Here is a 14,639-nt window from a genome sequence, read left to right on the forward strand (position 1 = left end):
TCTCACTAGGTGCTTTGAAGTCCTACCTGCGAGAGCTCCCTGAACCATTAATGACATTTGAACTGTACAATGAATGGATTCAAGCTTCAAAGTTTGTATCTTTTCAGCATAATATCAAATATATTCTGTTTTCTGTTTGGTAGTGATGCTGACTATGTTCACATGCACAAAACATTGCAGTTTTTCCCTTATTCTGAAAAGGACAATATTCTTCCTTAGTGGTTTACCTTTCCAAAGAAAATTAATTTTATAATAGTGTTTGCATTGGAAACATTTCAGTCTGCATGTTGATTTTCAAGAACAATATTTTAAAGGGGTGTTTCTCCTTCTGACCAGAAAAGTGGGATTTTCTTTTGGAAATCCATCTCTTCTCCAGCCTTGCATTGCCTGGGCAGTTGTTTCATATAAAGTGCACAGAGCAAACTGTTGTAAATACCCCAAATTATGCATATATTTTTAATGTCATAAAAAACAAATAATGTTAATATATTTTACATGACTCAATTGGTTAATGCTACATTACACAAATAAGGACTAATTTAGAATATCCTGTCTGTATAACATGTATTGAATTTGCAAAACTGCTGCATGTGGAATAATAGTGTAATTTTTGTGTACTTGTTAATATATACCATGGCTTATATTTCAATATACAGTGTGTGTATGATAATATTGTCTATTTCATACTAAGAGCAGACTATTTTGTGCTTGTAAACGTTTTCACAGGATGTATTATATCTGATCAACCTCTTCAAACACCTTGATATCAAACTTATGTGTCTCTCTGCAGCATCCAAGACCAAGACAAAAGACTGCAGGCTCTTCTCGCCGCCTGTGAGAAACTACCGACAGCTAACGGCAACAACTTTAAGTGAGTCTCCATTTCAGTATTGCGGTTTCTTTTCTTCCCCTGCACATAACCCTGCCTGTGTTCTTCCCTTTCATCTTCACTCCATGTTTCAGGGAAGACTTCTGATTTCATTTTGAGTCACCTTTCTCGTCTCAGTGTTTCTCCACACTCACAACAGCGGTAGCACTACAGTACAGAAAATCCATTCCCGACATCAGTGTAGGGTTCTCCTGAGTGGCACCTGCCAGAAATAAAAGACTCACCACTGTGTGAAATAGTGCTGAGAAATATGACTTAGCTTAGCTATTGTTCTATTTGCTGCTGGGTTTAGGTGAGCTGGGGATATGTGTTAAAAGGCTTTTCTTATGATCAAAAGAGAAAAGCAGAGAAAGGGAAGAGAGAAATCAAAAGCGCAAGATACTGCAGCACTTGTCAAAATCATCGTTGAATCGCACAAATAGGACGTATTTTTAGACAGTCCTCCTCTGAGAAGACCTGTCAGACCTGTCCAGATGATTGCTGCTCACTGGAACGAGCTGCCTGATGTTCACTCAACTGCAGTTCAACTCAGGATGAGTCATTCAGCTCAGCTGCTCTCTGAAAGCCACAGAAACCCACTAGCCCATTTTTATGTCTTACAGCCACCATGAAGACTCTGGGAAATAGTAATAATAGTCTTTCTTGTAATAACGTGCTTTAGCTTAGTTGTTGATGTAAGGCATGTTGTGAGCAAAGTGTTTGTTCTAACCACAACCACAACATTACATACTGTACATTGTGTGTCTATTGTTGGAGAATGACCTGATTTTAAACTAAAGAACTAAGAGTTAGAAAACTGACCTGGATTATAGTACAGCCCAGTATTGTGATATTATTTCTCACATTTCTCACTTTACGTCTCTTATTTCACATTTATCTTTCAGAAAAAATTTTATAAATAAATAGAACCTGGGGAAACGTTTATTTACATTCAGTTTTTTACAAGAAACTCTAACTCAGGAAGCTAGCTACTGTCTTACTGATGACTGATATTCTCCCCACTAACTCATTAGCTGTTTGGTTTTATGAAGTTACCAAGTTGATTTATTTGTGTTTTTTGTAGAAGTGATTTGGTCCTTTTGATGTCCCCTGCACAGAAATGTAATGTGATCTTTCATCAATTGCTGTATTCTGTGTATTTAACAACAGGTATTTGATTAAATTCCTGTCCAAACTGACTGAATACCAGGATGTGAATAAAATGACGCCTGGAAATATTGCTATTGTCCTGGGACCAAACCTGCTGTGGACACACAATGAAGGGTAAGTTAGATAAGCTACACATTTAGTCATTGAGTTATGTAAAATCAGCATTGCATAAGCAAAACTTAATTAGTTTATAGAGTGTTGTGTTTAACAAAGTCACACACATTTATCCAACTTATTGCACAGCTGCCTACAAATGAAGTCTATAATTGCTCAAAATTATTTACATTTCACTTGAAAATAGGGCTGCACAATTAATTGATTTTGAGTCAAATCGGATTATTTAATTAGGAGGATGTTTAAAAAAGGGTAATCGTCAAATCGAATTTCATCTCTCTCGTGTCTCCGGGCTACCATAGACTCCTCCTCTGAACTGTGAGAGCAGTCTCCACAGTCTTTGGTCTCCACACACTAGTACACAAATGACGTTTGCTAAGAAGAGTGAGAAGTTCGTGGCTAAAAATAGCAAGAGCAAGTTGGTTGTGTGGAATTGGTACAGCTTCGAAGTTTCCGATGAAGACCAAACCATTCCTCGCTGCAAAGTCTGCCTGAAGGCGGTATCTGTCAAAGACAGCAGCACAGCCAACTTATTTCAGCATCTCATCATCACATGCCAGAGTGGGAGCAGTGCGTTGCATTACAGGTTGCACACGAAAACGACATGCCGACTTCTGTTGTCTTTTGTAGTTTTACCCAGAAATCGAAATCGAAAATCAAGTTTTTAGAGTAAAAAATCTGGATTTTATTGTTGGCCAAAATTGTGCAGCCTTACTTGAAATAATTTTGTTGACTTATGCTACACCCACAGTAATACTTGTTTTAAAATAAAATGGGTATATTTTGCTCTGTTTACTTCTGGCACATGGAAGTTAGGTGTTTTAACATCCCAAAAACAGACTTTTGGAAATGCTGTTGATCCTGTTTTAGTTTGGAAACTGTGATGTAGGCTCGACAGACAAAAATGGTGACTTTTAGAAATGATGACCCCTGCATCACTATTTGATATCCTTATCAGTCACTATGTGTGTTTCCCCTATTTGTTTTTTTCATGTAATCATTTGTTGAAGGAAGTAAGACATCACCCTTGTTAATTCAATATGAATACTGAATTGTGCATGATTGTGTTGCACAGATAAATTCTGCTTTTTATCATGAAACTATGGAGTTCACTCACAGCAGGTCAACTGTTATTCAAGCAATTTGTGTCAATTACTGTTTTCAGCTGCATCATCAGGTCCCTGGTCAAGTAATATGTGTTTGAGGTGTGTTATGCTGTTCAGAGATTGTCTCTGAACATTTTCCAAGGTGGAAATGTGGGCAGAGATTGTTTTAATTAGCTCATTTTCAAGTATAATTTCAAGTCTTCCTGTAGTTCAGAGTATCCTCTGTTGTAATGAAAACCATGCATATGTTAATAGGGTTAATGTCTGTAGTTACACATTGAAGGTTAAAAAAAACATGTTTGGCAGTTATTTAGCTTGCAACTTAAAAACTATATTCCTGGAAACACCCTAATTTTGTCCTGGACAACAGCTATAATAGAAACTGTTATTCTAAAAGTGCTCCTCTGCAATGCTCCAGTCAGTTTTCATACATTTTATAGGTTGCTTCAAATGTGGGAAATCTATTTTTCATGCACTCATGTCATGATTATGTAAGGACTATGAAAGGGCTGGGAATGTTTCTAGGCAGCTCTCATTTCTTTTTCTAATTGTTATCAGAGGGATGACTATGCTGGTGGAATTCCTGATGAGTTTAATCCCTCAGAGCTCTATGTGTTACAAGTGGTAAAAACTAGTCTGGGCTGGGATTCACTGCTGTTTTATCCTCCTGACACAGCTGCAGGAGACAAGTCATATCACAGTGGAAGCAAAATGATGGCTCAGCAGTTTGGGGAGGTTGAAGGACAACTCTACATTATCTCGATTAATCTTACATATTCTTTATCCCCCCTAACTTTTAATTAGTATTTTAATAACCCATATTTGGAATTGGTTTTAATTTTCTACTTTTAATGCTTCTGTAATATCATGAGAATGTGTTAATCACTGCCCCAGTTAAAATTCTTATGAAGCTGTTACCTCCCCTCATAAAACTCTGACTCCTTCCTGTCGCCTTCCTCCACAGTAACATCACAGAGATGATGACGACAGTTTCACTGCAGATTGTTGGCATCATTGAGCCGATCATCCAGCACGCCGACTGGTTCTTCCCTGGAGGTGAGGTGGAAAGATTATCAGACACAGCCAGTCTTATTTTGTTTTTTTATTTAGAGAATGCAACAGCACTTTACAAAGTTGAAAAGTTATATCTTTTGTGTAGCTACTCCTTGTTTTCTTGGTTTGTTTGTTTCTCTTACCTGATGTGATGTACTTTTTTGTTTCTGTCTTAGAAATCGAATTCAACGTCACAGGAAACTATGGAAGCCCCGTCCACACTAACCACAACGCTAACTACAGTTCGATGCCATCTCCAGACATGGATCAGATAGATCGCAAGCAGAATGATCAAAGCCGACGGCCCCTGAGTGTCGCCACAGACAACATGATGCTGGAGTTTTACAAGAAAGATGGGTAAGACCCAAAAGTCAGGAGCTTGATTTATAAACACCTACATGAGGAGAAACTTTGGCTCTCACCTAAGTCATCTTTCCTAAACCAACCCACTGATTATAGCCTTACTCATGTTGCTCTCCCTCTGAATGAATCGGCAGTTTGTCATCATCAGGGTGGATCGTAACTGACTGTTGAGCTGACAGGTTGGCTTTGCAATTTTCCTTGACAAGGCCACTGTAAGGTACATATAGTTTCCACATGACTAGTTTTTGACAGGGTCAGACATATGAAGCAAGGGAATTCCTCAATGAGTTTCATGTGGGGCATGAGCTCAGCGAAAAGCTTAGTTACTATAAGTTACAATAGAAAACATACTTGAAAATTCACATAAAGAATTGTCACTTCAGACCTGTCACATGCAGCTTAGTGTGGGGGTGAAGAGAAAAAAAAAAAAAGCCAGAAGGGAAGTGAGAAAAAGAAAAAAGAAATAAACTTGTAATGAGGAATCAGACGATCCTCAAGCTGTGAGGGAGGATTAGTGGAAAAGCAGTCATTCGCTTTCTTTCTTTTCCTCGTTCTCCGTCTGTCTCTGTGTCTCATTCTCTAATGCTTTAATACACCCTTGGTCTTATCAGACCCTGTGGGTAGTCTAAGCACTGCAACCCTGGGGCCAAGAGTAGTTCTGCTAATTAAACCTGGATGAGTGTGTACAGAGTCTGATCAATAGAGCTCAGCTTTGAATGGAAACACACTTAGCAGTCTTCTGAACCAGCAGGCTCAGGGAAAGGAAACTTCAGCTCTTTTCATCAGAGGTTTTACTTTTCACAAACAAAGGGTTTTACATTAATTTGTAATTTAACTTTACTAATACTTTTGTTAATATGTTCATTTAAATATTTCTCTTGTTTAATATGTGTTAATACTTTATTGGTAGCCTAGAAGGAAGAGTGAAAGTTATTAGTATATTTTCTTTTCCGTAAATATATCTTTGAAGTTAAATATATATAGAACCATAGCCGTTTATACAGTACAAAATGCATTATTCTTGAGATGTAAATATACCAAAGAATCCTCCCAAAGCAGCAAGAAGCAAGACACTCTCTGTATAGATTTTCATGTTGTGGGACTCTTGCATCCATTAGGGAATCTTTGACCTAATTATGCCTACATGGAGTGATAATTTCCACTCCGGTCGTGACATGGTTGAAGCACTTCAGGGAGAGCACATTTCACCCCTCAAATTGCTCTCCTCATTACTCTCAGCATGTCTCGCGTCCCTTGCAGCCCCCTGCCAGGCCAGCCTCCCCATCCACTCCACGACTCCTCCATCTTGGCTCCTGTGTTCAAAGTATACCCTGCCAAAGTTCCACTGCAGCTTTGATAATGATGCTATTATTGAGCGGAGGGAGCCTGCCTTCCTTGATCTTTACTTCTGTCCTCATTGTGCTTGTCTCTGTTTTTAAAAATGCAGCATTAGGAAGATTCAAAGGTACAGTATAGATCCTTTTGTCGTTGTCATCTCATCAGTCTACTCATCCATTGTGTGTCTCAGCTTCACGTTGAAAGGAACTGTCTCTCATTTGTCATGTGTGTTTAATACCCTGCTCAGGTCAGCCTTCAGTGACAAACTTGGACTCCTGTAGTTCAATGTCTTTACAAGAGTGGTTTGACGTGAACAAAGCAGGTCTTTTTCTCTCTGTTTACATAAGTGGCATCTTTGCGGTTTTTGGCAGTGGATAGACTTGTTTTGCCTCGGAGTACAATAGCCTCTTGTTGCTTCATCTTGGTCAGCAACCTGATAATATTAGTGTTATTTGTTGTACTTAAAGGCAATAGGAGTGCTGGGCTATGTGACCACAAATTTCTATAACAATATTTTTCAGGATTCTGGTGGTTTTCACAGGATTTTTTTTTTCTACTTTTTTTTGCACATGTGGATCTTTTTTATATAGAATTGTGTCTTATTCTATTTTTTGAGTACAAACTACATAAAACATATCTATTTCATCATGTAGGCATTAATTACTATAGCGTTTCCATGTAAAATAATACAGTATATAAAAGAATCAATAAATGAAACAGCTGAATTTTTCTAGAGGTAAATGTAGCGTTTGAAAGCAGAAAACAATGGTTGAGAATGTAAGATTTGGAGGAATCTAACTGCAGAAAGGGAATAGTTTTTGTGCATGTTCTTCGTATATAATCGCCAGAATTTTTCAGTACCTTAGAATAAGTTCTTTATAATTTCTGTTTTCCGTTTTGTAGCAACTGGCATGCAGCGTCAAATTGCATTACTGTCACCTAATATATTTGAGTGTGGAGTTAATGTCCTAGTAGCTAAAAAGCCCAGGACAGATAAACTTGAATGAACCAGATACAATGGCTCTAATGAGGGTCTTCCACATTTTTAGCAGCCACTGTAGGGGAGGGTATTCAGTTAGTTGCAGTCTCATTTTTCACCACTAGATGGCATCAACATATTACACATTGGAGTTAGAATCGTTAGAAATTAAGAACTTTAACATGCCTTCCCTTTCCGACAAAACCCCTGTTGTATTAATTGATTAGTTGTAAAGTTAGCTTAGTATGACTTATATGTAACCCACAGAGTTCCTATGGTTCCTATGGATATATGAAAAATCCATGTCATTCACAAATATCAGTACACTGGTTCATCCACTGTCACCCAGCAGAAGGACAGCCCATACATCATATTGTTCGTTTTCATCCAAACTACTTTTGTGTTACAGTTACCAGAGCGCAAACACTTCACTGATCATGCAGGAGAAAGTGTCATGAACAAAAGAGGATATCAACTAATTGTTTTTGGTCTTGCATGCAAGGATGATAAAACCAGCCGTAAAAGACCGTGTGGGAGGAGTAGAGTGATCCTAGATGCTGATCTGGGGTCAGACCTTTACTGTGTACTAATAGTATACATGGAAAACAGGGAAGTTGATCCCTTGTTAGAAAGCACGCAGAGGGCAAACCAGCCCGGGGAATCTGTTTGTGGTGTGGAAACTTGATCCCCCCCAAACCACACGTCCTCCCTTGATTTGATTGGCTGTGCATCTTTGTCCCACTGCAGCATGGGTGTCAGGGTGATGGACACTTCTTGGGTGTCACGCAGGGGCTCGTCATCTACACGTAAAACCTCCTCCACGCCACCGAGCGTGCATCCCCCCACCCCACCCACTGACGCTCTCATCCCAGAGCAGCCTGGGGAATTCTCTGCCTCCCCCTCCCCCACCCCTCCTCCCACTAGCAGCGACCGAGCCAGGTAAGGCAGTTGTGCCCCGTCCTCGTCCTGTCTCACCCACCCCACCCACTCCACCTCCTACCCGCTGCTCCCCCTTCCCGTCGCGTGTGCTACGCCCGGCAACTGACACCAGGACAGCTCTGTCTGCTCTTACCTGTTTTTTTATTTTTTATTTTTTGTTTTATTTTTTTGTCTGTGGTACACTGCTGTTTCCCCCAGAAAACACCCATCCTTTTACCTCAGTGTCAACCCCTGTGTTAAACTTCTGATTGCAGCATGTAATTTAAAACTTTTTCACTGCTCTTTTGGTTCTGCTTTTTAAGTTTTCATCCTTCACCATAAAAATGATTTATTGACTTAACTTGACTCAATCAAGTCATCTTATTCTTTTGACTGAATTAAGTAATAAGTTCACTGTTGGATTTTCATTGGTTCCACATGTATTCAGATACTTTACTTATAGTTGCTGTGGTTAATCCTTCTTGTAGTGCTTCTGGGCTAAAATGTCATAATAACCCCTCAGCATATTGCAATTCAAGTTGCCTGAGAGGACAAAACACTTCATCTACTCCTGACTATTTAACTGTTCATTTTTTCAGAAAAGAGTAAGATATAAGATGTCTTTTTTATCTTGACATGTTTCAACTGTCATCTGCAGTCTGTGGAAGCATCACCTGACAGCTGTGACATATATTCTTTTCAGCTGTTCTTCCCTTGGCATGTCTTTTCTGAAAAACATAACTGTTAAATAGTATTAAAAAAAGAAGACAAAATGAACCTAACTGAATCATGTAGTCCTTGCCTGCATTTTCAGGCTGGAGAAAATCTACCCCATGATGTAGATTGTCAGACATTTTCAGACAGGTAGGGGGATGAATGTGTGTTTGCCATAATTACAAATCACTGTTCATATTCCATCAGACATGAAATAGATGCTATTCTGCTTCTAAATTCCATGTCAACATGGAAGCTTTCAGAACTAATTTCTTCATAACAGTATGAAACAACATTAAGTCTCCTATATTTATATTTAGTCTTTTGATTGGAGGAGAGAGCTGCAGTAGGAAAGAGTCTATTTTCATTTCCCCCCTCAATTTCAGCTCTTGCACTTTAAGTAGAAGTATTACACTCTGTAAAAATACTCCTTTGCAATCAAATGTTCTACATTCAAAACCTTATAGTAAAAGTATGAAAGTACTTTGTATTACTGCATCATTATTGCTATAAGGTAAATGGTAAATCCAACGTTTTTGCATTACTATGCAGCAGTAATCCAAAAACATGATGTTTTTAGATTACTTCTGCATTAATATACATTTTTAAATTTTACTGTAGATGATTTTACTGAAGATACTTAAGGTAGAGCTCAGTTTGTGTTACTGGTATTTTAATGTAAAGGATCAACATAATTTTTGGACCATTGCCATCATTGAACCATTTAATTCTTTGGAATTTCACATCTATCAGCATTCGAAATCAAGATATTTGGAAAATACCTGGTATTCACTGGATAGAAAGGGGATGAGAAACTGTAATCTGAAAATTAACTAAATTTATCAAACAAATATAGTAGCGTAAAACGTATAATATTTGCGTCTTAGATGGAATGGAGTAGAATTAAGTTGTATTAAATGGAAATACTCATTTAAAGTACTTCAAACTCACTCAAAGTAACAGAATGACTTGACTGTATCAAGTGTGTCAACAAATCTTGTTTTATGGTGTTGAACTGTAGAGTCATGTGTTGCATTGTACAGGATACATTTTCTGCCTTGTTGGTGATACTGTATGTCATGTGCTACGGTTGTGGGTATAGAGATTTCCCCTTCTCTTCAGGCTGGGTTTTGTATGAAATATAATGCAGACAAAGTTGAGATCCATAGTTCATTCATAGTTCATTAGAAACAGGTTGTTTTTGCATGTGCATGACCTCCATGTTTTCTTTTTGCCATTAGTCCAAGCATCATTAACAGCATAACCGTCCATTGTCGCAAGGCACTGCAATGGATAAGGTGATTTACTTCATTTCATTAAATTTTTACGACATAGACATTTTTTATCACCACTTTATTCTTGTTTTTTTTGCTGTTTCCCCTGAAGCTCTTTCTTCCTCTTCCCAACACGACATTTAAAATGCACCTGATCCCCTCCCGTCACAGTAAACACACAAATCAGTATTTCCCACTTCTTCTTGTTCCGTTACATTTAATACTAATGAATTCAGCCACTTCAACAGGATTTCAGCTTTGAGGTTGCCCAATTCCCCATGAAACATTCATATTTTTATCATTGCAGCTCGGATGATGCATCTTCCAATTGGTCGGACTCCTGTTATGCCTACCCCTCCCCTGAGGAGGAGAGGCCGCCTCCCCCTTACCCATCTTCGTCCTCTTCTTCTTCCTCTTCCTCTTGCTCTTCCTTTTCGGCCCCTCACCACCATTTCTACACCCGAGCACTTCCGAGTATGCGTCCCGTTGCTCCCAATCCCGATTCTGTGCCTCCTGGCCCGTCCCCTCCCCCACGTTGGTCCGGCTGTAGCCCACCCCCACTTCCCTCCCTCTGCCTGTCCCCACAGCCGCTTGATGTCAACTCCAACCCCAAACCCAGTTCCCTGCACCTGCCTAAACAGACCTCCCTGTCCGACGCTCCGCATGCGTCCTTATCTGAAACGAATGGCTCCACCCTTTATATAAAACCCCCGCTCGTTCTTACTCGTCATGATCTTTTCCTGGGCTCCCCTAAACCTCCCAACACCCCCCTGTCTGCTCCCCCTCCATGGGCAGCCTGTGCCTGTAACCGAGAAAGAGGAGCCAAGCTGACTAGGTAAATACAAACCCCTGCTCAAATCCATCGTTCTTCCAACACATCTCAGGCATATGAAGACAAGCCCCACAGGGACAAAGACACATGAAAGAGGAATAATACGAGGAGAAAAAATGGTTGGCTGAGATTGAGCTACTCCTGACAATGCCACCTTATTTTTCTGTCTTATTTATTTCCGTGCTTTGTGATCCATGCCAGTCACAGAAATCAATGCCCTTTAGGAACTGCACTGTCTACAGCCACCTTTCATTATCAAATCCATCTTTAATTTAATAGCCATGTATGCAATCTATAACTTTCCATGTTGCCAGGATATTCAGGAGACGGTTGCCAGGCAACAAAGGAAATTCAAAGCTTTCACTGAATACCATTATAAAGTGGGCGTTAATGAGTCATACCAGTGGGCCCAGTCAGCCCTGAGTGGTAAGATCAGACCTTTAGTTGAAAAACAACAGACTGCTGAGGTGAAACAACATGGAAAGAAAGATTACTCATCAATTATTTGTATATCATGCTGTTTACATTTGGAGAAAAACCGAAGATGCTCATGTGCATTGCTTCATCTCAGTCTCAATCATCCATCCGTGTCTCATCGGCTTAAAAGTGAGAGCAGGCTGATGTTGAGGCGTAGTATAAACTAGTTATATTTTGACCTTCAAGCACTCTTCCCATTGGCATTCTGGCTGCGCTGCACTGTAAAAGTAAGGAAAATCCATTAAGCCATCAGGGTTTATTTGGGATTTTTGAACTGCTTCTGCTACTCCACAGTATAGACTACATGTCTGTGTGCAACTGTGGTCACTCAGGCAATTTGACATTGAACTATGGGTGCTCTCGTATTTTTTAATATGGCAAGTGATTTACAGAAGCAGGGATGACATATTAAAGAGGAGTGAGAGGCACAGAGCAATTTGTGATTCATGTTTGTTTTTCTCCTTCACCCTCTTTCTCTTCTCCACAGTACTCTGAAGAACAAGGAGCTGTCTCCTGTGATTGGACAGAAGGGAATCCAGGGAACATTGCCCTCTAGTGGATCGTCTCAGCTTTCAGAGCACAGCCCTCACACCCTGAGGAGAGGTAAGGAGACTACAAAATTAAGATTGAAGCACTTGGAGTTTGGAACAGTTTGCAGGAAAAAAAATGTACCTATTACTTTTTATCATTTGAGCCTTAGAAATGTTAAATTTTTTCACATTTTACTTCTGACCATTTTAGAAAAGGACTTCACCTCAATATAATTTCCTAAATTCAAAGGTTTTAGAGGTTACAAGCATTTTAGTTAGATTACTTGTCATACATATACTTATGTGATTAACAGATTAATTGTCTTTTTATGTTAATTTTATTTCACTAGTACAGTATAAGTCCAACAACAGTGTATTTATGTAAATATAGTATATATTATGTATTTGTATTTGGTGGTGGTGCAGTGGATGGCACTCGTGCCTCACAGCAAGAAGGTCCTGGGATCGATTCCAACACCAGTTGATGGGGGTGGGACCCTTCTGTGTGGAGTTTGCATGTTCTCCCCAAGTCTTCGTGGGTTCTCTCCGGGTACTCCGGCTTCCTCCCACCATCCAAAGACATGTACTGATAGGTTAATCAGTTAATCTAAATTACCCATGTTTGTCTCTACATGTCAGCCCTGCGATGAACTGGCGACATGCCCAGGGTGTACCCCGCCTTTTCCCATAAGTAGCTGGGATAGGCTCCAGTGACCCCCGAGACCCTAGTGAGGATAAAGCAGGTTCAGATAATGAATGAATTAATGAATGAAGAATATATATTATGAAGACGAGCCACTTATTGGAATTTAACAATGTAACATAGAAATAAAAATGTGATAGCAGTTAGTGCAAATAATTTTGATAAAATGACTGTAATAAATGTGACAGGTTTATGAAGAGCTTAATTCAACAATGATGGTAATAATAAGGATGCCAATCATCTTTTCTCTCATTTTTAATCTTTTCTACAGCAAAGAAGCTGGCACCAATCCCACCTAAAGGTCCATATTCCCAGACAGGAGCCATATCAGACCAGTCAACAGGTCAACCATCTCCTGTCAGCTTGTCGCCCACTCCTCCCAGCACCCCCTCACCGTATGGCTTCAGTTACCCGCAGGGCTATGCCACCATTGGCTCCCCGGGACAGATTCAGACGGCTACCACCCCCTCTCTGTCCTCCCCACCATCGCTGGCCGGGACTCTGACCAAGGCCAGGCCGACCCCCAAACCACCCCGCCAGAGGCCCAGCCTGCCCCCTCCACAGCCCCCCTCCACTCCTGGCACCAGTCCTCAGCCTCTGGAGCATTCCTCAGGCCTCTTAGATGGTTTATCACCAGGGGAAAGCATGTCCACAGGTAAGGTGTTTAAAATAATATCACAACACATTCCTGCAAACACCTGCCCTTCCAAGCCTTATAGTGCTGAATTAGAGCTTTCAGGTTATTTCACAACCATTTTCAACTATGAACCAAAGGGTTTAAGGCACCAAACTAGAGATGGAACTGTTTGTTGATCGGTTGAACAGTGAAAATACAAAAATGTATATACTCTACATCTAAGTTACCAGATTGTGTCATATATGTGCTACTGCTACTTGAAAGATAATGCTGTTTTCACTATTGTGGACAGAACATTGTAAATGCTAAATGTCAGATTAAGAGGAACTATATGATACTGCAATTAATTTGCAATGTCAATATGAGTCTCATTCTTTAGTGGAAATTATAGTCCGTGCATTCCACTTTAACTGCCAAAAATATTACAATTGTGTTATGATTTTTGAGGTATGTACCGAACAAACACATTCCTTGGAATCTGTAGAACATGTTTTATAGGTCAGGGCATCTCTGTAGCGTCAGTGTTTCATTTATAATGTATGGTATGACACATTTGATAAAAAATAAAAAGCTTTTGTGATTTGGATATTGTGCTTTCATGTATTTAGGCAGAGATTTATTTTATTTTCATACATGCTGCTATATAGTAGAGTTGCACAAAACATGGTCAATTTAAGAATGTAGCATGAAAAAGACACTTTACCAAAGATGAACTGTTAGGTGGACATTACTCTACATATTTGATTTATATCCATTTTCTAATTCTGTTTTGGTGTATTTTCCCCTCTTGTCGACTGTTCTTATTGTCTCACTTACAGCGGTATGAGGCGAGTGATTCAGTGTGATTCTATTTGTGAGAGGGACTTTTAGGGTAAGCAGGAGTTCCTGTGTTAAAGCCTCACCTCCCCACCGCTCCAATCCCTCTGCCATCTTGGCTGAACATCAAGTTAGCTCACATGCTCACAGTAGGGTGAAGTTGCCAGTAGACGCAGATCTTGAATCAGATTTATCTCTTCCCTTGCTAATAGCCGGTGTCACTTAAGGACAGGAGATACAGAATCTGATTCTCTGCTCTATGGCAGCCTCACTCTAGAGCCAGTCTACGTCCATTATGTTTACACCTACATGCAGCGGCTGTTCAGTCCACCTCTAATCTATAATTTTGGCCTTTGCATGGTGGCTGAAACTGATGCATGGCTTAAATGGACCTGTCTAAATGACAGTCCACTCTAAACAGACCAGGGCAGATGCTTTTATTATGTTCTGCAAAAGCCTCCAACTCTTCCTACCCTCTGGAATACTACCCATAATGCCCTGCTTTACCTTCCCCCTGCCTTTGACAGTCACTGCACTCACTCCCACTCCACACCACAATGTTGTGCCTCACTGCCCACCCCTGTTCCTCAGTCAGCACACTTCCTGTTTGTGCAGTGTCTAGTGGTCCATCACACTTGTTACACCGTGGATGTCATCATTCTCACAGTGAGACCAAAGAAAGTTTATTTTGTCTGAAAATCAGGAATGTGTACTGTTTTTAATCTGTATTGATCAGTTTAACAAACT

General features: G+C 39.9%; 1 protein-coding gene across 6 annotated transcripts in view; it reads left to right on the forward strand.

Moving 5' to 3' along the window:
• Positions 1–14,639, forward strand: part of LOC115439534 (rho GTPase-activating protein 44-like) — a 75,870-nt gene that overhangs the window by 56,446 nt on the left and 4,785 nt on the right. For 2 of the 6 annotated variants that reach the window (XM_030163378.1, XM_030163381.1), the window contains exons 12-22: positions 10–91; positions 791–871; positions 2,039–2,152; positions 4,223–4,314; positions 4,488–4,668; positions 7,739–7,930; positions 9,865–9,921; positions 10,205–10,732; positions 11,694–11,809; positions 12,711–13,094; positions 13,895–13,947. In XM_030163378.1, the coding sequence (XP_030019238.1) occupies positions 10–91; positions 791–871; positions 2,039–2,152; positions 4,223–4,314; positions 4,488–4,668; positions 7,739–7,930; positions 9,865–9,921; positions 10,205–10,732; positions 11,694–11,809; positions 12,711–13,094; positions 13,895–13,902 (1,835 nt within the window). In that variant the 3' untranslated portion in view covers positions 13,903–13,947. Of the gene's footprint in view, positions 1–9; positions 92–790; positions 872–2,038; positions 2,153–4,222; positions 4,315–4,487; positions 4,669–6,121; positions 6,140–7,738; positions 7,931–9,864; positions 9,922–10,204; positions 10,733–11,693; positions 11,810–12,710; positions 13,095–13,894; positions 13,948–14,639 lie in introns of all 6 variants that reach the window. The other 4 variants (XM_030163377.1, XM_030163379.1, XM_030163380.1 and 1 more) reach the window with 4 other exon arrangements.

Source organism: Sphaeramia orbicularis, chromosome 19, assembly GCF_902148855.1.
Source record: "Sphaeramia orbicularis chromosome 19, fSphaOr1.1, whole genome shotgun sequence".
Classification (NCBI taxonomy): Eukaryota; Metazoa; Chordata; class Actinopteri; order Kurtiformes; family Apogonidae; genus Sphaeramia; species Sphaeramia orbicularis.